The sequence below is a fragment of the Thermobia domestica genome, chromosome 7, assembly GCF_964235325.1.
Source record: "Thermobia domestica chromosome 7, izTheDome1.hap1.1, whole genome shotgun sequence".
In the NCBI taxonomy this organism is placed as follows: domain Eukaryota; kingdom Metazoa; phylum Arthropoda; class Insecta; order Zygentoma; family Lepismatidae; genus Thermobia; species Thermobia domestica.
Window position 1 is genome coordinate 20,666,068 of NC_137460.1, and position 24,418 is coordinate 20,690,485.

Sequence of the window (24,418 nt, forward strand, 5' to 3'; positions counted from 1 at the left end):
GGTATGATGTCTTAAGTCGTCGAGCTGGTGTGTCTTCTGGAGTTCCGAAGAGCATCGCCCTTGGAAAAGGAAAGTTTCAATACGTGTATATACTTAATGCATTTTTTCTATATCACGTTTATTTTCCATACTTTATAGAGTTTGATTTATCCAACACAATATTTTGTGTGTGTGTGTGTCTTAATATCATACACTGGAAATCCAATGTAGTAGAAACACGATGTGTACTCAGAGAAAAATCCATTCTCCGGACAGCGGTACATTGTACAAATATACGGTATCCTCTTGCTTACTATAGAAATCAGTACGGAGCATACGTTATCCGTATGCTACATAGGCACTGCCCTTAGATGTTACATCATGCCGTTGCAGGATGTCTGACAACTAACAGTTTTCCGTGTATCACATGCATATACCTTCGTCAGCTATATGTTATGTACGTCCATTTGTATGTGAGATCCTGACCGCCTACATTGTTTCATGCGGAAAGTACGTATAGGTGGGACACTTATACAGAAAGTATTATAAAACATGCGTTTTCAGTTATATGTCTGTTGACGTTAAGTCGAAAAACTACAGGAATTACGCATGTAACCTATCTTTTTAAGTACGTCACCTACAACTTTTTCTCTCAGTGTACACTATATTAGCTAAAATGCCTATTCTTCGTGTGGGAAGAATAGGTTTTATGGGAAGTATCTGAATCTCTTCTCCCATAAAGTATGCATTTCAATGAAAATGTCATAAGATAATATATTTTTCCCATAAATTTTTGAATTTTCCTCATCCTCATAGACACACCCTTTATCATATCGAACTGGTATGATAAATATTAACTTTGAGGTAGAGATACTATGTTCCGAAATTCATTTCAAAGTGGATCAGCTGTTTTCCCGTGATGAGATCACAAACAATAGATAAGATCGACTTCTATGAGACAGAAAAAAATATGGAAAATACTCTCCCCTTCTTAAAACGGGAAATTCTAAAAACGCTAATGGAACATCATCATCATCGTCATAGGTATTCTGCCATTGTTGGCAGGTCACTTACTGCAACTGAGAAATTTCCATGCTCCACGGTCATCAGCTGACCTATTCGTCTTCACGTACGGTTTTTTCTATTTTAATATCGTCCATTAATTGTAGTCTCCTTCGCCCCGTCCCTCTCTTTCCTGCCACCATACCCTCTAGCAGGTTCCTCATGATACAGTTAGCCAATGTCCCAACCAGTTTCTCTTCGTCTTCTTAATAACTTCTAAAATTGTTCTTTTCTCCTCCCACCATTTCTAACACCTTTTTACTCGTTTTCCGCTCGATCCAACTAGTTCTCTCCATTCTTCTCCACACCCATAATTCCAAAGTTTTTATATACGAGGGCCATTTATTGTGAAACAATTATATTGTTAAAGATTTGGATATCCATTTCAACAATCAAGCCATTTCAACAATGAAGAAAATTCTAAATAGAAAATCGGCACGGATTGTTGCCTTCGATAGATTATGAAGTTTCTTCTCCAAAAATTTGAAGTCTCTAGGTTGAAATTTGTAAGAGAAATCGTGAATTTTCGTGAGAGATAAAAATAATACATGAGAGAGATACGAAGACTGTGGTGACATCTATTGGCAAAACTTGTCCCTTTAAAGCAACCTTAACCGCTTAACTTAAAACCACGAATTATTACGTTATTTTTGTTTTGCCCTAAAATTATGAACACGAATATATTCGTGCAAAGAAAAAAGATCTAAATATTAATTTAAACGAGGAATCCTTACGTTCGCCATACGCAGCTGAGTGTATGGGTGTTCGCTAGATGTCGGTAAGATTCATTTAACTATTTTTGGCTAATATTTTGCATTGAAGGCCAATGCTTATTGACGAAATGACTAAATTGAAATAGCATATTTACATTGTACCGAAAAAATTATAAAATTTGGAACGACTTTTGCGAAAAAAATTATAAGTTAAGCGGTTTTAAACAAATATGATTTACAGAAAAATTGTCTCAAGTTAAAAATGTGCTTTTATCTATACTAAATTAAATTTCAATTTCGCAGGAAATGTTAAAAAGAAATAGTAACTCAGAGCGTAATCTATTTAAAACAGGGAACATGTTAACGTTAATATCTAAATAAAATTAAGATAAAGTGGTCTGTATAATCCTAATATAATTGGAATCCTTATACATAGTTACATAAATTATTATTATGGGCGATCATACACGCGATTAATGAAGAGATACCACTTAGGTATATCCTTCTGTGCATATTACTATCGAAATGGCTTCTGTTTATGTTGTATCAATATTTTTTAAAAAAGGCTTCATTTTGCTTGGATTATCTAAGCAAACTGATGTCAAACGAGTATGATGGCGAAAAAAAAGGAGCCACTTTCACGAGAAATTTGGCGCTGAAACAAAATGAGGGAACTTGATACGTATCTATCCCTCGACTGCAGAGACATCAAACGGAGTTTTAAGAAATTACTATTAAAATTTAAAATGTATATAACATGATATTATTTATGCCTCTGTTTCTGTTCATGCTTTAAAAAATATTTTTACGTGTTTTGGGTTATCTAGATTATGAATCATAGGTCAAGGTTGTAAAACTTGCTACATTTGAGTTTTGTGGCTGCGATAGATCTGTTCGCCAATAGTTGTTACGTTAAGTATTCCACAGCGCGCGAAGGACATTAAATACACGTTTTTTTTTTCTCCTCCAAACCCCAGGGGATCAGAAGGTTGATGATGTCATAAATGAGGAAACTTAGATCGTAAAAGGAGCTGTCGCAAGCGTTTAATTGCTCGCTCATAACCAGAACAGGTGCGACTCCTGGTGTTCAAAGTTTTCCCTAACAAAAAGGGTTAAACGGGGCGTAAATCTTACGTTTAATGGTACTCGATTTTTTTTTTTTTTTACTTAATTCTTTTTAACCTAGTCTGCAACTCAATTCTTCCTCTCTTAGGAAAAAAAAAAAAGATTCGTTAATTGGTAAGTCAGGCGATAAAGATGGCGAGTACTAAAACCTTTAGCTTTTTTGATACATATACGAAGTACGTAAATATGATAGCTGCCTCTTTTGTAATGGTATAACTTTCCATTTAAATCTAATCTAGCTTGTTTGTGAACAATATAACGCATTGTTCATTTTTTTTAAAGGCAAATGCTTACTTTGTAACCAACCACAGTGGGGAAAGTTTATAGTGCAACAGTGGTTATACACATCGTTACCAAGTCTAATATAAAGTAAGACGTTATTTTGCACCAGATTTAAGGAATTTTAAAGAAAATCGCATGTAACTTACAAACGTAATGATTTAGAACATTGTGTTTTAAACACTGGCGCAAATCCTGGGGGAATGAGGGGAGCATGTCACCTCCAATCTTGTAACTGGGAAACTCCCCCCCCCCAATAATCCGATTTGAAGTGTGTTTTTGAAGAGAAATGTGATGATATGTGTCCGATTCCCACAAAGGAAAGTGAGATGAAATTTATGTATCCTGAGAAAAAGCCTCAAATCTGCCTGCCTCCCAATGTTGAAGGCACCTCTGCTCTCCTGATCCTCCACAGCGTTGTTTTTCAACTCATAAATATTTTGAACATTGCTTTAAAAAAAATTATGGGAACGGTCTTACTCGTCCCCCCAATGTTGAAGATAGATTTGCTCCGCTGGTTTTAAATATATAATAGCGATATATATATATATATATATATATATATATATATATATATATATATATATATATATATATATATATATATATATATATATATGGAAAACACACGTGCAAGTGCATTAGTAAACATTCAGTATGACCATAGTTATTGAAATACACTGCTCCACAATACTTAAGCTACTCGAAGAAAGCGGCAGAAAATAAAACGACACGATCACTGCACCAAGTATAATGAACAAACAGACGGTCCAAATACACAATGCAACAAAAGTGAAGACGAACAATACAGTTAGAATGTACAGAGTGACTAAAAACTTTAGCACAACTATACCTCAACAGGTGAAGCTGGACTCTGCGAGGGCATAGGCAGTCAATATGGTGTATGACCACCACGAACAGCTATACAGGCACGACACCTGGCCTCCATGTTGCAAATCAAAATGTTGATCAAGTCTTGCGGCAGATGGCGCCACTCCTTGAGGAGAGCTGTTTGCAGGTCAGGGAGAGTGCGTGCTGGTGGACTGCGCTGCGCTATTCGCCGCCCAAGAGCATTCCACACATGCTCGATGGTATTCAAGTCCGGCGAATATGCAGGCTATGCAATACGCGTAATGTCTTCGCTCTCCAGATACTCGGACAAAAGATGTGCATGGTGTGGGCGGGCATTGTCATCCATGAACAGGAAGTCTGGGCCAAATGCTCCGCGGAAATTGCGCACATGTATATTGAGAATTTCATCCCGGTACCGTTGTGCTGTCAAAGTGCCATGTTGCACAATACGGAGGTCCATTTCCCCATCCAGCATAATTCCATCCCACACCATAATGGAACCACCGCCATAGGACGGCCGTTCAGCAATGAAGTTTGGATGATAGCGTGTTCCTGGCTCTCTCCACACTAAAGTCCGACCAGAATCACACAACAGGCTGAATCTCGACTCATCGGAGAACATGACACGCGCCCACTGGTGTTCCCCCCATGCAACATGTTCCTTACACCATGTGTAACGCGCACGTTTATGCTTCAGTTTCAATGGCACACACAGCACAGGCCTTCTTGCATACAATCCTGCTCTATTGAGCCGCCGACGAACAGTTTCACGACTCACGTGTTGTCCTGTAGCCTGAAACAACTCATTGACTAGTTGAGAGCATGAAGCTTGACGGTTACGTTTGGCAGAAATCATGAGAAATCGGTCCTCGACGGCCGACGTCTTCTTCGGACGACCTCCTCCATGATGTCTACTGACTTCACCTCCATGTTGGAAGCGACTCCACAGCCTCGACACAACACTTTTCTTCACGTTGAATTCCTGCGCCACTTTCACTTACGATCGGCCCAATTCCAAGCGCCGAATTATTCGCCCGCGGTCAGTCACTCAAATGTCATCTACCAACCATTGCAACGTGTGTACCCCACACAAGAACCACTAACTCAATGTTTGGAGCCTCGGACACTACTGGGCTGTAGTGTACGCCTCATGGCATAAGTTGTTCACCGCGCTTGCAACGGTGATGCTTATGCGATAGAGTGGGTGCTCGCCTTCCCTGTGTGTCTCTGTGTATGTGCATGCCACTAACCAGTGTTGAATGGGCCCCACACGCCACTTATACCACGTCCTCTCGGGTTGCTTAAGTTTTGTGGAGCAGTGTATAAACTTTGGCGAAAAGTTACCCCATAGGTGGGGGATATTTTGCACAACATACGAAAGTCTGTTCAACATACGAACATAATGTTTCTGGGCAATGTTTTCCCTTCAGTATTTATACATTTCAATTCCTACAGAAAACTGCATGCAGTCTACAAATATTTATATTAGAATGATGGTACCGGTATCAGTACTTAGTATGAATTATCGATATTTGTAAAGAAAATTATGTATTTTCTGGTACGGCACAAAAACCACATTCTGATAGTTCAGCATATACCCCACAAAAATGCCCAACTCAGGGATAGAAATAAAACCTCGTGAACTGGTTTGCCGTGGTTGCTCTTTATGTGCAAGAATATCATCCCAAACGTAATCAGTGGAATATTTACGGAATTTGGTCAGGCCACCCAAACTGCATGATTTAAAAAAAAATCTAATGTTAGTCATTTCTATGCATATAAGCTTCAATCCCCCCAAAAGTCTAGTGATTTCTAAAAACTAAGCTTTTTTGAGTGAAGCCCCTCTCAAACTATTTTTCTGGACTGTTCGTAATTTATTTTCCAACAAGAAATCCATTCCGGCATTCTAAATAGATTCTTTGACTTAACATCATTCGGGCTCATTGACAAATTAGTATATTGAAATACTACATAACCTATTACTTCCATTTGGGCATCAGTAATATGATTATAAAAGACTTTGAAAGCACAATACTGATAAGTGAAGCGAATTGCATATAAATCAGAACAATACTCAAAAGTGAAACAAAACGAGAATTAATAAATATCATAGCAAAGAATAATACAAATAAAGAAAATATTATACTAAGAATCAATATGTATGTTAATCTTGGATAAAACTTCTGAAGGAACTAACGTTTTAACTAGCCATATCCATTTACCTTTGGTAATATGTTTTGACGGACGCCATAATTTCAACTCGTCAATATTACTTAAACCCAAAAGTTTACCAGTCTTCACATCCATTAATTCACAAACTTTAGAATTGATTTGTTTAGTACACAAATAAGGTTCTGCGTATAAATCGCAAAACTTATAAATTCTTTTTAATGACACATCGCTTTGAGGATGCAACCTCACAAAAACTAAGTCTTAAGGTTAGTTTCATTTACAGAAAAACACTCCTGCGAATAAGTTGCTGGCGTGGCTTTAACCCGTGTCACGTCAGCCACATCTAGTTTAAATTAACATTACCAAATGATTCGGTTAGGTTACATTAATTGGCACAATCTTGAGTATTGTCCTGTATGTTATTTATGTCTCCAGTTCTTTGATTCCTGTTTTGATAATTTCTGCCACCTATGAAATTACTATGAAACCCATTTCGAGGAAAATTAGATCTATTGTTTGCCTGATTTCTAAATGTTCTACGATTACGATTTCTGTTTCTTCTAAAATTAGGTTCGGTTTTATTCAAGGGCGCCCATGTTGTGGTTTCCCAAGGGGGGACAAGTATAGGCGACGTTTCAAATATAGTTTCAAATTTTGCTGTAACTAAGGGGTAAAAATGCTATTCTATTTTCGATATTCCCAAGTAAAATTTTCTCTAGGGGGGCGAGCGCCCCACCAAACCCCCCCTGATGAGTGCCCTTGGTTCTATTACCGGTATTGAATCTATCATTAGACCTACTTCTTACATTAGGCTTACACTCTTCCCTTACATTGATATTTCGAACATGAATAGGATTAACTTGGTTTCGGTTATTATTACCTTGCAGCATTGATTGACTTTCAAAATTTTGCACTATCATAATTAGATGATTGAAATTAACGCATTGTGCAGAGATCAGTATTTGCTGTAACCTAAAAGGTAACAATATTCGAATCGATGCTATAACTCGTGATTCCTGTTGGTATGATATGGATTCAACTCATTATAAACGGAAATCACAAAATCAGTAAAAGACTTATCAATTTTTGGATCATAACGTCTATTTCGAACTAAAGCGTCTCAGTTTTCCAACATAAAATCATTTTCAGAATTTGAAAGCAGAGCGTTTTGGAAATCTAAGTAGTTACGTGAAGTACCCCTGATCGTTTTGAATCATACTGAACAAGATGGTAGTAAAACATGTGGCAAAATTTTAAGAAATTTAGATTTGTCTACAACAATTAGATCGCACTCTTCTTCGATTTTTTTCAAAAATGTACTGGCTGGTATTTCCTCCGATCGGCCATTAAATTTGGTTAAAGATCTTATTTTGCTAGATCTAAAATGACCATTATTATTAGAATGTTTCAAATGTTTTGACTTTACGTATATATGATTCCTACGATGCGATGAATGTGGACTTCTCTCTTCTTTCCCGATACTAGAATGACTATCATCGCTTTCCAAATAGCTTTCAAATATATCACTTTCTTCCATAGCTAGTATGGGTTCATCTGGCATATTGTCTATGTTGACGACCACATCAGGATTACCATTTACGGTACTAATCTTTTCCTTAATCGAATGTATTTCTTCCTGTAATTCTCGAAATTTGATTTGTGTGCTCATTAACTTAAGTTTCAAGCACTTGCACAGAACTTTGTACAATTGTAAATCTGTGCAAAATTTGTTGCATCCTACAGTCTGTTTGTTCTAGTTTAGTGTTAATTTGCTGTGTGATTTGTTCCAATTTATTATCCATTTGCTGCGTCATGGACTGCCCAAATTTATTTGCTCAAATTTAGCATCCATCTGCCGAAGTTTAGTATCCATCTGCCGAAATCTAGTATTCATTTGCTGTGTTAATTGTTAACTTAGCTGTTTTATAAGGTCAGCCACATTGGTTGATGTGTCAGATCCTGTTCCTTCAACATTACCAACTTCATTATTAATACTTTCACCTCTGTGATTATCCATTTTAAGGTTCCGATAAATTTTCTTTTTACTTCTTAATAAAGTATAATCCGTGATGACGATATCTATGAGACTGCCTACTTAACTTCTATCAAATCTCAAGATACTCCTGGGCGGAACCACCATCTAAAAATGTAACAGTTTACTAATATATAATATTTTTTTCTTATTTTATACGTAATTCTCTCTTTTATACGTTACATTTATGGCCACAGTTCGAATAATAAGATAAGTCACCACTATCATGCACCACAAGAACTAGCAATTGCATAGCCTGGAAATTAGACACATCTAATACACATCACAAATACCTTTTATTCTCAATTCTTAATTAATAATATTTTTTTTTCAGTTGTCATAGCAACTTTTCAACAAACAACTATGTCTTGTTACTGTAACTACCATGGCATATATATATATATAATACATTCTTTTCTTCTTCTTCTTCTTCACAACAGATTGTGTATTTTTAAGCACCGTTGCCCAAAATAACTACAAGATAAAAATGAAAGTAATTCACTGATATACAATATCGTTGTATATGTGCTTCTAATGGAACGAATACTTCCAAAGATTGAAACATCTGTTGCTACGTTGTCTGTGATTCTAATGTATCTAATATTCCCAAAGATTAAAATGTCTGTTTCTGAATTACCTGTGCTTCTAACTTAACACTTTTAGAGATTGAAATGTCTCTGAACTGCAATGAGTTTTTAACGTGAAAAATACTTTCAGATATTGAAACAGCAAGATATAGGTATTTTGTGTTTGTTAGCTCCTTAAGAGGTATTTATTTTTCGAGAAAGACAAATGTAATACTTTCTAAGAAGCAAAAATTTGTTTTAAAAGACATTTTTGAAGTATCATTCATTATTAAACAGACATAATATTCAACTGTAATTATTTTTCTACTTTGAAAGAAAAACTTACTAACATTTTTAAACTTGGCTTTTGATATACTTTTCTTTTCGGTTGAGAACGAAGTGGGGAAAAAAATATCGCGAAAGTGAGTACTTCATGAATTTCCCCGGGGATACTCAACCTATAATTTATCACAGAAAATGCCAGAACATCAAAAGAGACTCGACGGCGTCGCTATCTTCAATGGGCGACTGGCTTTTAACTTCCAGAGATACCAAGAAAACTCTTTTTCCCTTGTTTGACTACCTTTTTCGCTTGTAAGTTTCTTTTCTTTCTTTCTCCTCTTTGCGGTTTCCCAGGAGAAAATTCTTGGGAAAACGAATTGTGATCGTCTTGCTGAGCATTAAGATTAATCCCTGCTCAAAAGATAAGGAAAAACCATGGGATCGCGTAGATGCTGTCGTTCTTTTCTCGTAATGAAAATCGCTTTTAAAATGGCTGCTCAGATTTCCATGTTTTATTAGCTCTCATTATGACTTTAGTTAAAAGTACGAAGTAAATTTAATACAATCCCATTTCAATATATTGTCTTGTTGTCCTGGAATTTAGAATTGTTATTGCCGATTCCGAGAGAAAGTCATTTACTAAGCGTCTCCACATCCGTGCACAGAACATTTTAAGAGCTTGGTATTCAATTCCCAGAAAATTGAACTTGATGGCAGCAGGCGAGATGGTTCATTATAAAGTCCGTCCATTTTACCTACAGTAATTGAACGGTTCATGAGTCACCGAGTCACTTGGGTCACAACTTTTGTCCTGGTATAGTCCGTCCATGTTACGTACAGTGATTGAACGATTCATGCGTTACCGGCTCACTTGAGTCACGACTTTTGTGTGAGTCAATTGCTTCTGGGTCTCTTTTAACCTCCAACATGACAGGCTAACAGATAACAGCGCCGCCCTGGTGATAGCACGCAGACGAGCAGTGTTGCCAGTTTAACAATTTTCGCAATCCAATTAACCAATAATAAATATAATTTGGCTATTATCCAGAGTTTTGGCCAATTCTACATTCATAATTATAATTGTCAGTATCCAGCCGTTTATACTTAGCTTTACTTGAATTGCTTCTTCAATTAAAATGTCTTTTAAAATTTGAATAAAAGTAAAATAAAATTTTACTTGCTCTGTTCCTAATCCTTCTGTTTGCCGAAGTATTTACATGTGTTTTTGTTGGTATTATTTTTGCTTATTCTTCACGGTTTTACACCTAATCAGATTATTGGAAATTCCACACCTGTCACTAATTTTGGCTAAAACAATGTCCTTTTAATGTTCTGCTATTTAGTTAACACCTTATTTAACCCATATATGCCCTTATCTTTTTTGTTTTGTATTTTGAATTAAGGGGCCAGACTATTAAATATTTTTCAAAAGCTAATAATTTTTCTTTTGCCTGTTTTTCGTAAGTGAAAAGAGATAATAAAATATATCTTACAAGAGTAATAGATAATGTTATTCTACACTCGAAAATACGAATCGGAAGAATTTTCAGTGTTGCCATCCATGTAAATTACAGTGTGACCAGAATTTGAATTACTCTAAAATCTAGGTTAAAGCAGCGACTAGAAAAATGAACTCAACGGTAATTGATGACTTATTATGTTGTCTATGTTCCTTGTTAACTACTTTTTAAATAATATTTGTATTTATTTAGTAATAACTTATTTATTTTGTAATAATTAAAGAAAGTTATTATAAAATAAATACAAATATGTGAAATTTGGGAAGCACTGGCCAGCCGGGAATCGAACCCGGGACCAAGTGGACATGAGTCCAACGCTGTAACCACTAGATTACGACGTCCCCATTCATGTGGTACGGATCCCATGTTAAAACTATGCTGAACTGGACTCTAAACGCAAAATCAAATAAAAAATATCGTAAGTGGTAGAAATCTACTTTCACTTTCGTTTTCCGTATTGATCTCCATTGAGGAAAATAGAGTAATAGAAAATGAAACAGTTATATATATATATATATATATATATATTGATTCAGCGTTCTCGAAATAGTTATCACCTCCGCCCTAGAGCCCTCTATGGAAACCGGAAATACGACATCCCTTCCGGTTTCAGTATTCGATTCGTATAATTTAGAAATATTCACGATAAGAAACAAAACTCGTTTTTTCCCCTGGTATTTGAATTTTGAGGAATATATTTTTCATATTTAAATACAGAGAGAAAAGTGGAAAAAAATATTCATTTCTCTTTGATCATGAAAGCGCGAAATCTCATGGCCATTAACGAGGACGATAATTCCACTTGATCTTTGGCAAAAGTCCAATGAGTGTGGAGAATAGGGGGGGCGGAGGACTTCTGCTGGAGAAGAGGGGGGTCCCCTGAGAAGTGCTCTTTATAAGGACACTATTATGCAAATGAGAGACATTATTAAACTCTTTAGAATGTATGTAACAATCTTATCTAAAACGTTGGAAGGTACTGAAAGAAAATGATCTTTAATTGTTGGGTTATCAACGAAATTCAACAGAAATTGTTCGTCTTTTTCTTTTGCTTCTCAGAGTCTTAAACCTCTGGTTTTCCCTTTGTTTCTAATCTCTCTTGAAAAAGTATTTCTTGGTAATTCACAGAGCTTAGAAGATTCCAGAAAGTTCCAAAGACTATAATACCACTTAGAATTTTTTCTGTTTTTTACTTGTCCAATATTTCTTTCTTTTCTTTAGGAAAAAAAAAGAGAATCGAACTGCTACAGCACTATACGTATATCTACATAAAGCTGCCTCAATTGTAATTCAACTTTCTGTTTTTAAGAAACGAAAATCAGTAACAAGAGAGATTTTTTTCAATAACTTTTGTGCAACCGAAAAGAAATAAGTAAGGTAATTACTCGTATTACTCTGAAGTTGTACATTGGAGGTGAAGGATCACGAGCAGATTATCTATGAGTGATACCGAAACAAAACGTCAATATCATGTCAAAGAACTCTCTAGCAATAAATGGATACAGAACTATAGAATCTTCTAGTTTGTGCTCTACCAGCAGGAACTAAACTCTAGATGAACAATCAAAACTACTCGCTATTATTAATAGCATGAACTAAGCTCGAACTGAATAACCAAACTCCTCAATATTAGTTTATTTACACATGGGCCAATGCCTTCTACATTCTGTTTTTGCCAGTACATCTCGCATATCCCAGCCTAACCGGCATAACCGTGGACGTAAAACTCAAAGATTTTCCCATTTGGCACATGTAAAGTTGAAGGGTGCTACCAGAAATAATTGTTTGAAAAATTTTTTTTTTCACTTATTATTTTCTAATGATTTCCATACTGCTTTTGTTGGAGCCTGTCTACCAACTATGTATATACAAATTTCCAATAATTTGCTTGTAAATTTATTGTCATAAATAATGTGCCTACAAATTTGTCTGCCGTAAAAATGACAACTGCGAGAAATACACACCAATCTGTGCTAGGTTGACACTACAAACTAACTTTGAGACACCACAAGCCAAGGGCAAGGCGAACTTGGAGAGCCAGCGCGCGGATGCGTCCGTACGGGTAGGCGCATTGACAATGGTGGGAATGCACACGAAAGAGAGAGAAGTGTGTAAAATCGCGCTCGGACACTACAAGCATCTTTTGTGCACACTTTATAACACTGTTTCTGTGTTCGCAGACGACATCCTCGTATATAAAAATGTTCCTTCATCATTGTTCTTCCTTTGTGAGTTGATTTTTTATCTGAAAATTTAAAAAAGCGACTGCGTATTACTAATATGTCCCGTTTTCTTTATTTCAGAGACTGGAAGCCGAGACTTTGACAGGTTCGTAGGTCTTCTCGGTGATAAAATTCGACTCAAGAATTGGGATAAATATAGGGGAGGCCTAGACGTTAAAGGTACGTTCGATTATATTTCTTTGTATAACTTTCAAACAGTGGCGTATTTAGGGGGGGGTTCCGGGCTTAAGCCTCCCCCCGAAATCTTACTTACTATAGTAAAGTACATGAAATATCTTGCAGAATTTTCACATTTTCAGGCAAAGCCCCCCCCGAAAGTTAGCAAAGCCCCTCCCGAAACAAAATCGTAAATACGCCACTGCTTTCAAATAAACTATAACATATCTTTTAAGTAAAAATATTTATTTACCTTTATACATATTAAACTAAATTTCAAATAATGTAAGTTCTTCAGTTTTAAACATCGAAATTGGCTTAAGAACTATCTAAAACAGCAATGTTTGTTCAGTAGGAGAGATCTCATTGTGAACTGTAGTTATTGCACATAACGTAATAGTAGTAGGGGTCGACGTTGGTGCAACTCAGTCAGCAAAAATTTTTGTGACGTCATAGGTCAAAGGTCAATGACCTTGGCCCAGGGTCAATGACCTAGGGGTACCTAGGACCACCCCCTCTAAATTTTGGCAGGGGTACCTTGGCCCACCCCCTAAATTTTGGCAGGGGTACCTAGGACCACCCCCCTTAAATTTTGGAAATTGCCAAATCTAAAAATTGGGTATGGTAGCCTAGGACCATAGTATGTACCTCTAGCAGTATTCGGGGTCTATGTCGTTCCCTTTCATGGGTAAAAAATTGCCAAAAATTCAAATTTCGGAGGTTTTTGACCTAATTTATCCCCTTTGATGAGGTATTATTACCTTATATAGTTATATGGGCGTATACAGGGGTCTATTCCCTTTCATAAGACATGGGTATATTAATGCACCCCTTCAAAAATTTGGGAGGGGTACCATGGCCCACCCCTTTAATTTTGGAAATTGACCAATTTCAACATTGGGTATTATAGTACAGGACCCTAATATGTATTATAATAAATTTGGGTGGTCCACCTCATTTCCTTCTAGGGGTACAAAATTGCCAAAAATATAAACGTAAGCAATACGTTATACCACGTGTTTGGTTTTTGGCTCAATTTATCCCCTTTGATGAGGTATTATTACCCTATATGGTTATATGGGCGTATACAGAGGTCCATTTCCTTTCATAAGACATGGGTATATTTGTGCACCCCGGGAGGGGTACTTTGGCCCACCCCTTAAATTTTGGAAATTGCTCATTTTATATATTTGGTATTATAGTACTGGACCCTAACATGTATTATGATAAATTTGGGTGGTCCACCTCGTTCCCTTTTAGGGGTACAAATTGCCAAAATATAAACGTAAGCAATACGTTGTACCACGTGTTTGGTCTTTTGACCCAATTTATCCTCTTGGATGAGGTTCTATTACCTTATATGGTTATATGGTTATTATAGGGGTCTATTTCCTATCATAAGACATAGGTACATTTGTGCACTCCTTTAAAAATTTCGGAGGGGTACTTTGCCCCACCCCTTAAATTTTAGAAATTGCTCATTTTATATATTTGGTATTATAGTACTGGACCCTAACATGTATTATGATAAATTTGGGTGGTCCACCTTGTTCCCTTTTAGGGGTACAAAATTGCCAAAATTTTAGTACAACCACGTGTTTGGTATTTGGTACATTTTATCCCCCTTTGATGAGGTCCTATTACCTTATATGGTTATATGGTCATGTATAGGGGTTCATTATCTATCATAAGACATAGGTACATTGGTGCACCCCAGGAGGGGTAATTTTGCCCACCCCTTAAATTTTGGAAATTGCCCAATTTAAACATTTGGTATTATAGTACAGGACCTCAATATGTTTCGGTGTTTCTATTGTTAAATTTTTAAGTACAACCACGTGTTCGGTTATTGACTCAATGTATCCTATTTGATAAGGTATGGACGGGTATCCCCTTTCAATTTGGTAGGACCATTCGGGTGTAGTACAGTCACGTGATCGATGATTTGGTTTTAATGTGCGACGAGGTCCCTGGTCAATGTTCTCTAGGAATTAGGTGGAAACTTTGTACATGATTCTTGGCATTTAAAACTTTTTTTTCAACTTTTCAAACTAAAAAAAATCAAAACAAAAATTGAAACGAAAACTTTTAAACAAAAATCTTGAAACTAAAAAATTTTTCAAAACAAAAATTTGAAACGAAAAATTTTGAAACGAAAAAAGTTGAAACAAAAATTTTGAAACAAAAAATTTTCAACCCAAAAAAATTTGAAACGAAAAATTTTCAAACAAAAAATTTTGTAACAATAAATTTACAAACAAAAATTTCAAAACAAATTTTAAACAAAAAATATTTGGAAACGAAAAACTTCAAAACAAAAATTTGGAACAAAAAATTTTAAACAAACAATTTTCAAACAAAATTTTGTAAATAGAATTTAAATCAAACAGTGATCAGCTTTCACGGTTAACCGTTAAACTTTATCCGGTTTTTAACTATTCGATTAACAAATAAACGGTTTTCAACTATTCGATTACCAAATAAACGGTTTTCAACTACTCGATAAACAGATGAACTGTTTCTTTCCTTTTCACACCAGTGAGTGCAAGAATTGTTGTACTCGCTTTAAATACGCATCATTTTTGAAACAAGGTGTTGGTGTTCATCATGGATACACAGTGGAAACATCCATTTACCTGTATTCTCGCAGGGCCTAGTGGGTGTGGAAAAACGTATTTTGTGAAGCGATTACTGTCACATCTCCCAACCATGATCAATGCAAAATTTCGTAAGATATATTGGTATTATGCAGAATGGCAAGACGTGTATGCAACAATGCCAGTTCCAGTAGAATTTCACGAAGGACTTCCACGAATGAAAGATTTTCAGCCTCAAGATGGACCACATTTGATTATTATTGATGACCATATGCGAGAAGTGAATAGTGATATTGTTGATATGTTCACAAAAGGATCACATCATCGAAATATTAGTGTGATTTTTATAACACAAAATGTATTTCATCAAAGTAAAGCAAATAGAAATATGAGTTTAAATTGTTCGTATTTGGTGTTGTTTAAAAATCCACGTGACAAGTCACAAATCAAGCATATGAGTTATCAAATCATGCCTGAGAATCCACTGTTTCTACAAGAAAGTTATGCAGACGCAACAAGAAATCCACATGGCTATTTACTGCTGGATCTTAAACAAGATACACCCGATGAAATGCGATTTCGTACAAATATTTTTCCCGACGATTTGCATCATTATGTTTACGTACCAACAAAACATGTTTAAATTATTGTGCATGTGAAAAGAATGACAGTCTGTCACGATGTCTCCTACAGTGAAACACGCTGATCTGCTACGTGCTCTGCACAAAGCTAAACCAAGATTGCGTAAAGCTATTATTGCCAATGCAGACGCTTCATTAATTCATAGTATTTGTGAATGTTGTTATAATGTCTTAAAAGGCAATGTTCCACTGACAAGTGCGCAGAAGTCAAGATTAAAGCGTTACAAGAACACGCTCCGCTATCTCGTAGACAATACAAAATCATTGGATAAAAAGAAGAAACATTTAGCCGTACAACAAGGAGGATTCTTACCTGCATTACTTGCACCTATTGTAGGAAGTGTGTTATCCAGTATTCTGTTTAAACAATAAACATCATGGAACATAGCAAGAAGATGGTTTTAGTCCCACCAGAAATGCTTCAACGAATGCATGCATCATCATCCCGTGTGAGTGAAAATCGAGAATCTAATCTCGATCGTGAAATGCAATCTATATTGAATACATCGTATCCAAGTGATGAAGAAAAATGGAATCAGTACAATAGAATATTACAGAAATATCTTTATGTGATACGTAAACAAGAAGAACCAATACCACTTACAATTACATCAATGAAACCTAATGGTGACGTCCCGAATGTTGACGATAGCACGAAACAAGAAATTTTAGCCGCAATACCACAAATGTATCGTAAGAAAGCCGAACTACTATTCCGTCGTTTAAAACAAGATGACGCAATTACGTGGGATCATAAAGGAACAGTGTACATCAACGATAATAAACTACATGGATCCAATATTGTAGATTTAATGTGCGATGTGACTCGACCGAGGAAACATTCTAATCCTCAAGGCTGGGAATTGTTTTGCAACTACCTTGCATCGTCAAACACACCTCAAGAATTGATTGGTAATCCACGAAGATTAAACTATATTGTCAAGCATAATAGTACATCAGCATCTGAAGGATCTGCACCACCAAAACCGGCACCTGAATTATTTTCTTCCGGAGAAGAAGAAGAAGAAGAAGATGATGATGATGTTTTAGAAGTCCGACCAAAAAGAAAACGTATCATTCCACAATGGTCAACGTACAAACCATGAACAAAAAGTTGAAATCCATTTATTACAATCCAGCACATCCTGCATCGTTTTCTACTGCAAAGAAATTATGGCAAGCCACAGGAAAATCTATACCTCTAACCAAAATAAAACTTTGGTTAAACAAACAACCTACCTACACGTTACATCGTCCTGTACGTCGTCGTTTCCGTAGAGATTTTTATCTTGTCAACAATATTGATGATCAATGGGAATGTGATTTAAATGATTTACAAGCACTTCAAAACTATAATGACAATTACCGCTATATTCTTACAGTGATTGATGTGTTTAGTCGGTACGGGTGGGCTGTACCACTAAAATCAAAAAGTGCCGAGGATATAGTGAATGCATTTGAAATGATTTTCCAGGAGAGGAAACCAATTGTACTACGTAGTGATCAAGGAACTGAATTTACCAACAAGACAGTACAAAAGTTTCTCAGAAAACACAACGTGCAACATGTTACAACAACGGATCCAGATATTAAAGCCAGCATCGCAGAAAGATTTAATCAGACATTGAAACATCGTATGTGGAAATACTTTACCAAATATCAAACATACAATTACATCAAAGTATTGCCTTTACTTGTAAAAGCATACAATGAAAGTCGGCATTCCAGTATTAAAATGGCACCTGCAAACGTTTCTCAGGACAATTTACTGGAGGTGTGGCATAACTTATACGACAAAAAGCTACAACGTTCAAAACAAGATACGGATTTATCTGTTGGTGATACTGTTCGTATAAGTAAAACAAAACGTATCTTTGACAAGGGTTACCTCGAGAACTGGACTTGGGAAATATTCAGAGTAAAAGCCATTGTACCAAGAAACCCACCAGTGTATCGACTAGAGGATTTAAATCATCAACTTATCGATGGTGTTTTCTACAGAGAAGAATTACAACCAGTACCGCTCCCTTCGACGTTCCTCATCGATAAAATATTACGTACAAGAACAAAAGGTCGCAGAAAGGAGTATCTCGTCCAGTGGAAAGGATATCCTTCCTCATTCAATTCGTGGATCCCTGCAACTTCATTGAAGAAGAAGAATGGAACCTGATCAAGATTTTTACGTTACACTTCCCAGTAATAGTTCCATGGATTATTTTCCAGAAAATACATTGACTTCATATATTACGAAATTACAACGACGTGTAGAGTTTCGCCAGAAATGGGATGTGGCAATTGTAGAGATTCATTATCCACATTCTTTGCTGAACATTAACAGTAAAAACAATAAAATATATTACAAATCATCAAGTAGTAATGATCAGGAACCGTGGAAGGTTGTAACGATCCCTGTACGCTATTATAACAATATACGGGATCTTATTCATGCAATTAATATACATCATAAAGAAACCAATTTATTTATATCTCATGACGCAACTAATAATATATGCCTCATAAGACATCCCAAAAAGGAAATCCATACTTCTGTACAATTGTCACCAAGTGTTAGTTTAATGCTTGGATTTGACCCGAAAAGTGATTTAAAAGATATGGAAAAGGGACAATATACACCGGATGTACGATTAGGCTTACCATCACAAATGTACGTCTATTGTGACATTATTGAATCTGTCATTGTTGGAGATACAATGGTACCCTTGCTACGAATTGTCAACATGGATCCTGTGAATCATACTTTTGGAAGTCATGCAGTACAAATCTTTAATCCTGCACATTATGTTCCGGTGGAAAAAATGAATTTTGAGCAAATACAAATCGATATAAGGGATAGCACAGGTCATCCTATGCCATTCACCTTTGGAACGGTGTGTACAAAACTACATTTCCGTCGTCGTCGTCATGACTGATCCGTATTTGCAATACTACCAAAAACAAGCGTTATCCGGTATCGGCAACGTCTATGTGGGAAGTCCCTATCAAGCAGGACATGGCATTGGAAGTTTCCTTGGTGGCTTATTTCGTTCAGTGTTACCACTTGTGAAGCAAGGCGCTAAAACTGTGGGAAAAGAATTATTAAAATCAGGTGCCAATATGATTAATGATGTTGTGATCTCGAATCAACCGCTGGAAGAATCGTTTCATCAACGTATGCAAGAGGCAAAATCGAATTTACAAGAAAAAGCTAAAAACAAGTTGAAAACTATGCTGGGAAGTGGATATCATAAACGAAAATGGGATGACTGCTCTCAGTTTGAGGTTGACCTTCCAACGATCAACAACACCATCAATCCTACAAAGAGACGTAAATTATCACATAAGAAGAAGAAGAGATCATTGGCATCGTCACCAGATATTTTTGATTAATTCAACGATGGCTTTCTTACATCATCAATCCTGTGAATGTGTAAAAAGTGAATTGGACATTTTTTCAACGTTGCCCACGCAAACCAGTGTTCTGGACAATCGTATTATAGGCTACAAACCAATTAGTTCAATAGCTGAAAATTCACCAATAGAATTTGTAGTGAGTGGTAGCAGTGATGAATATATTGATTTACCACAAACCTTATTATACATCCAAGCACAAATTGTGAAACCAGATGGTTCCTCCTTCATCAATACGGATAAAGCAATTGCACCTGTCAATGATTTTCTAAATGCTATGTTTAGTGAAGTACAAATCTACTTGAACAATAAACTGATTTCATTTCCGTCACATAATCATCCATATCGTTCGTACATGGAAAAACTACTCAATTATAGTGATGGAGCTAAAAATACACATTTACAAACAGCAATGTGGTTTCAAGATACGGCTGGTCATATGAACGCAACCACAAGTGAGAACAAAGGATTTCAACAACGCTATGAACTGACAAAACAAAGTATGAAATTCGATATGATTGGACATCTTCATTGTGACATTTTTAATCAAGATAAATTTTTAATTCATGGAGTGGAATTACGTGTGAAACTTATTCCTGCAAAGCCAAACTTTTGTCTCATGGCCGGTGAAAGTGGTGTCAATGCAAAAATCAATATTCTAGATGCATCGTTGCAGGTGAAAAAAGTCAGCATCAGCCCTAGTGTCAAATTGGCACACAATAAAATTTTACAATCTACACCGGCAAAGTATCCTCTGACAAGGGTTCAAATGAAATCATTTACCATCCCGAAGGATATACAATCCAAAACTATTGATAACCTGTTTATGGGAACATTGCCAAATCGTATTATTGTAGGATTTACATCGAATGAAGCATCCAGTGGAACTATTACCACCAATGCATTTGAATTTCAACATCTAAACATTAATTTCTTTACATTGTACGTGGATGGAAAAGCTGTACCTTCAAAACCATTGCAACCCAACTTTGAAGAAAATCTCTACATTTCATCGTACCACACATTGTTCTCAGGCTCTGGCATACATTTTACCAATACTGGAAATACAATTTCAAGAGCCGACTACAAGAATGGATATACACTGTTTGTATTTGACCTAACTCCCGATTCTTCTGCTGGAGATTGTCACTATTGGAATTTACAACGACATGGAGCCATCCGATTGGAAGTTCATTTCCAAGAGAAATTAGCAGCACCTGCAAACTGTATTGTGTATGGAGAGTTTTCCTCACTCCTAGAGATAGACCACCAGCGCAACATTATCCTGGACTTTTAAATTACAAGGTACGTATACGTTATGTATCATTTCCATTCACGATGTTGAATACATTACAATTAGCGAGTGCTTTAAACGGGAGTCCATTATTCAGAAATCATTTTACTGGGGTATTTGCAAGCGATGAGTTGCCCTCACGGATTTCTCTTCCTCTGGCAATCATTGTAAATACAGATCCATCCACAAAACTAGGAAGCCATTGGATTGCAATTTATATTGATCATCGCGGTGTTGGAGAATATTTTGACAGCTATGGCCTTCCTCCTTATGTACCACAACATGTTGCATTCTTAAAACTTCATTGTATATACTATAAATATAATAATAGCCAAATGCAAAGTCTTGGTTCATCCGTATGTGGCTATTATGCTTATTTTTATTTGTGCTGTAAAGCCCAAGGAAAATCTCTGCGTGAAATTCAATACTTGTTCACAACAGTACCCACGGTTAATGATCGTAGACTGCTGCAATATACCTTCCAGGTAATTTTATCATATTTATCATTGCAAATGTATTGTTTAATCATCATCTATTTCTATACTAATCATCTTTTTCCTCGTTCTTTTTTACAGAATTCACAATACGAAGCTTTGCAAACGGGTGCTATGCTGCAAAACATGGAAACAAATCATTACAATCAAGAAAAGGAGGCGGTCTAATGAAGAAACCCAGCTCAATATACAAACATTGTCAATAACTTAGTGTAACAAGAAAGAAAAAGAAGAAACCAGAAAAAATGAATAAAATACAATTTATGCTTATTTATGTGTTTTTATTGTCCATTCCATATACAACGTTATCAGATTCTCCTAAAGAACTGTGCGATATAAGACGAGAACCCTGGACAAAGTTTCCACCTAATTCCTAGAGAACATTGACCAGGGACCTCGTCGCACATTAAAACCAAATCATCGATCACGTGACTGTACTACACCCGAATGGTCCTACCAAATTGAAAGGGGATACCCGTCCATACCTTATCAAATAGGATACATTGAGTCAATAACCGAACACGTGGTTGTACTTAAAAATTTAACAATAGAAACACCGAAACATATTGAGGTCCTGTACTATAATACCAAATGTTTAAATTGGGCAATTTCCAACATTTAAGGGGTGGGCCAAGGTACCCCTCCTGGGGTGCACCAATGTACCTATGTCTTATGATAGATAATGAACCCCTATACATGACCATATAACCATATAAGGTAATAGGACCTCATCAAAGGGGGATAAAATGTACCAAATACCAAACACGTGGTTGTACTAAAATTTTGGCAATTTTGTACCCCTAAAAGGGAACAAGGTGGACCACCCAAATTTATCATAATACATGTTAGGGTCCAGTACTATAATACCAAATATATAAAATGAGCAATTTCTAAAATTTAAGGGGTGGGGCAAAGTACCCCTCCGAAATTTTTAAAGGAGTGCACAAATGTACCTATGTCTTATGATAGGAAATAGACCCCTATAATAACCATATAACCATATAAGGTAATAGAACCTCATCCAAGAGGATAAATTGGGTCAAAAGACCAAACACGTGGTACAACGTATTGCTTACGTTTATATTTTGGCAATTTGTACCCCTAAAAGGGAACGAGGTGGACCACCCAAATTTATCATAATACATGTTAGGGTCCAGTACTATAATACCAAATATATAAAATGAGCAATTTCCAAAATTTAAGGGGTGGGCCAAAGTACCCCTCCCGGGGTGCACAAATATACCCATGTCTTATGAAAGGAAATGGACCTCTGTATACGCCCATATAACCATATAGGGTAATAATACCTCATCAAAGGGGATAAATTGAGCCAAAAACCAAACACGTGGTATAACGTATTGCTTACGTTTATATTTTTGGCAATTTTGTACCCCTAGAAGGAAATGAGGTGGACCACCCAAATTTATTATAATACATATTAGGGTCCTGTACTATAATACCCAATGTTGAAATTGGTCAATTTCCAAAATTAAAGGGGTGGGCCATGGTACCCCTCCCAAATTTTTGAAGGGGTGCATTAATATACCCATGTCTTATGAAAGGGAATGGACCCCTGTATACGCCCATATAACTATATAAGGTAATAATACCTCATCAAAGGGGATAAATTAGGTCAAAAACCTCCGAAATTTGAATTTTTGGCAATTTTTTACCCATGAAAGGGAACGACATAGACCCCGAATACTGCTAGAGGTACATACTATGGTCCTAGGCTAACATACCCAATTTTTAGATTTGGCAATTTCCAAAATTTAAGGGGGGTGGTCCTAGGTACCCCTGCCAAAATTTAGGGGGTGGGCCAAGGTACCCCTGCCAAAATTTAGAGGGGGTGGTCCTAGGTACCCCTAGGTCATTGACCCTGGGCCAAGGTCATTGACCTTTGACCTATGACGTCACAAAAATTTTTGCTGACTGAGTTGCACCAACGTCGACCCCTACTACTGTAATCTAATGTGATTTCCATATTTTAAAGTTTAGTTTAATGAAATGTAATATGTTATCTTTTTTTAAAAAAAAAAAAAAGTCTGATATAAGAAAATTACTATTATTATGATTTTTCTTGGAATGTATACTCCTTATACCTTAAGAAGTCGTATTTGATAAGCAATTATATATTCCTTAGCTTAGAGTTACGAGGTGCATCCAGAAAATAAGTTCCGATGTAAAATAAAAGATTATTTTATTACTGTATGGAGGTTAGTGATTCATAACTTACTTTCTATCATTATCCATGTTGAGGCATTTGTCGTTACGCCACACCAGTTTTCGTATGTATGTGTGAAAGAATTCTACTGCCAAGGATTGTAATCAGGGGCGTCATTTAGAGGGGACAGGGAGGGGCATTTGCCCCCCCCACTGAGTTTGAGATTTATATAGATTCTATCAATAGAATAGTAGTAAGTCAGCGAAAAACGCGAAATTTTACTTATATCAAGTGGTCTTGCTCCCCTCCCCCCACACCCAAATCTGAAATGACGCTACTGATTAGAATCACAATGTCCCAACCATCTGCAACTCAAGTGCGCTGTCGAAACGTAATCGGGCCAGAAATCGCTTCCGGTCGAAAAATGAAATCTTTGAGTTTTACGTCCCACGATTATGCCGGTTAGGCTAAATGAGACGGTGATGATGAGTAATGAATGAAATGGTGGAATGAAGAAAGTGGGAGGAAATGGTAGAACCCCGAGAAAACCCACGCACACGGTGTTTGTCCACCACAAGTTCACTTGGCGGGGGCTGGGATCGAACCCGGGACCCCAAACCGCTTCCGGTCGAAGAACAAATTACTGGGCGCAAGGCCGAGCTGTGGGAGAGATGATCAAAGATATCCGAACCAGCCGTGGTCGGCCACGGAATTTGCTCTATGGTGCGCACTGCTAGGAAGTCTCTGTTCCATCTTTTGAAGGCACCCATACCTTCATGGGTAACATGCAGTTGATCTCTGATACCGACAGTTTCTGAGCGTAGAGAAATCTGATTATC

General features: G+C 36.6%; 1 protein-coding gene across 1 annotated transcript in view; it reads left to right on the top strand.

Moving 5' to 3' along the window:
• Positions 1-24,418, top strand: part of LOC145689883 (GTPase-activating Rap/Ran-GAP domain-like protein 3) — a 641,847-nt gene that overhangs the window by 520,181 nt on the left and 97,248 nt on the right. Inside the window, exon 9 of the mRNA XM_081764181.1 lies at positions 12,886-12,984. Within this exon, the coding sequence (XP_081620307.1) occupies positions 12,886-12,984 (99 nt within the window). The remainder of the gene's footprint in view (positions 1-12,885; positions 12,985-24,418) is intronic.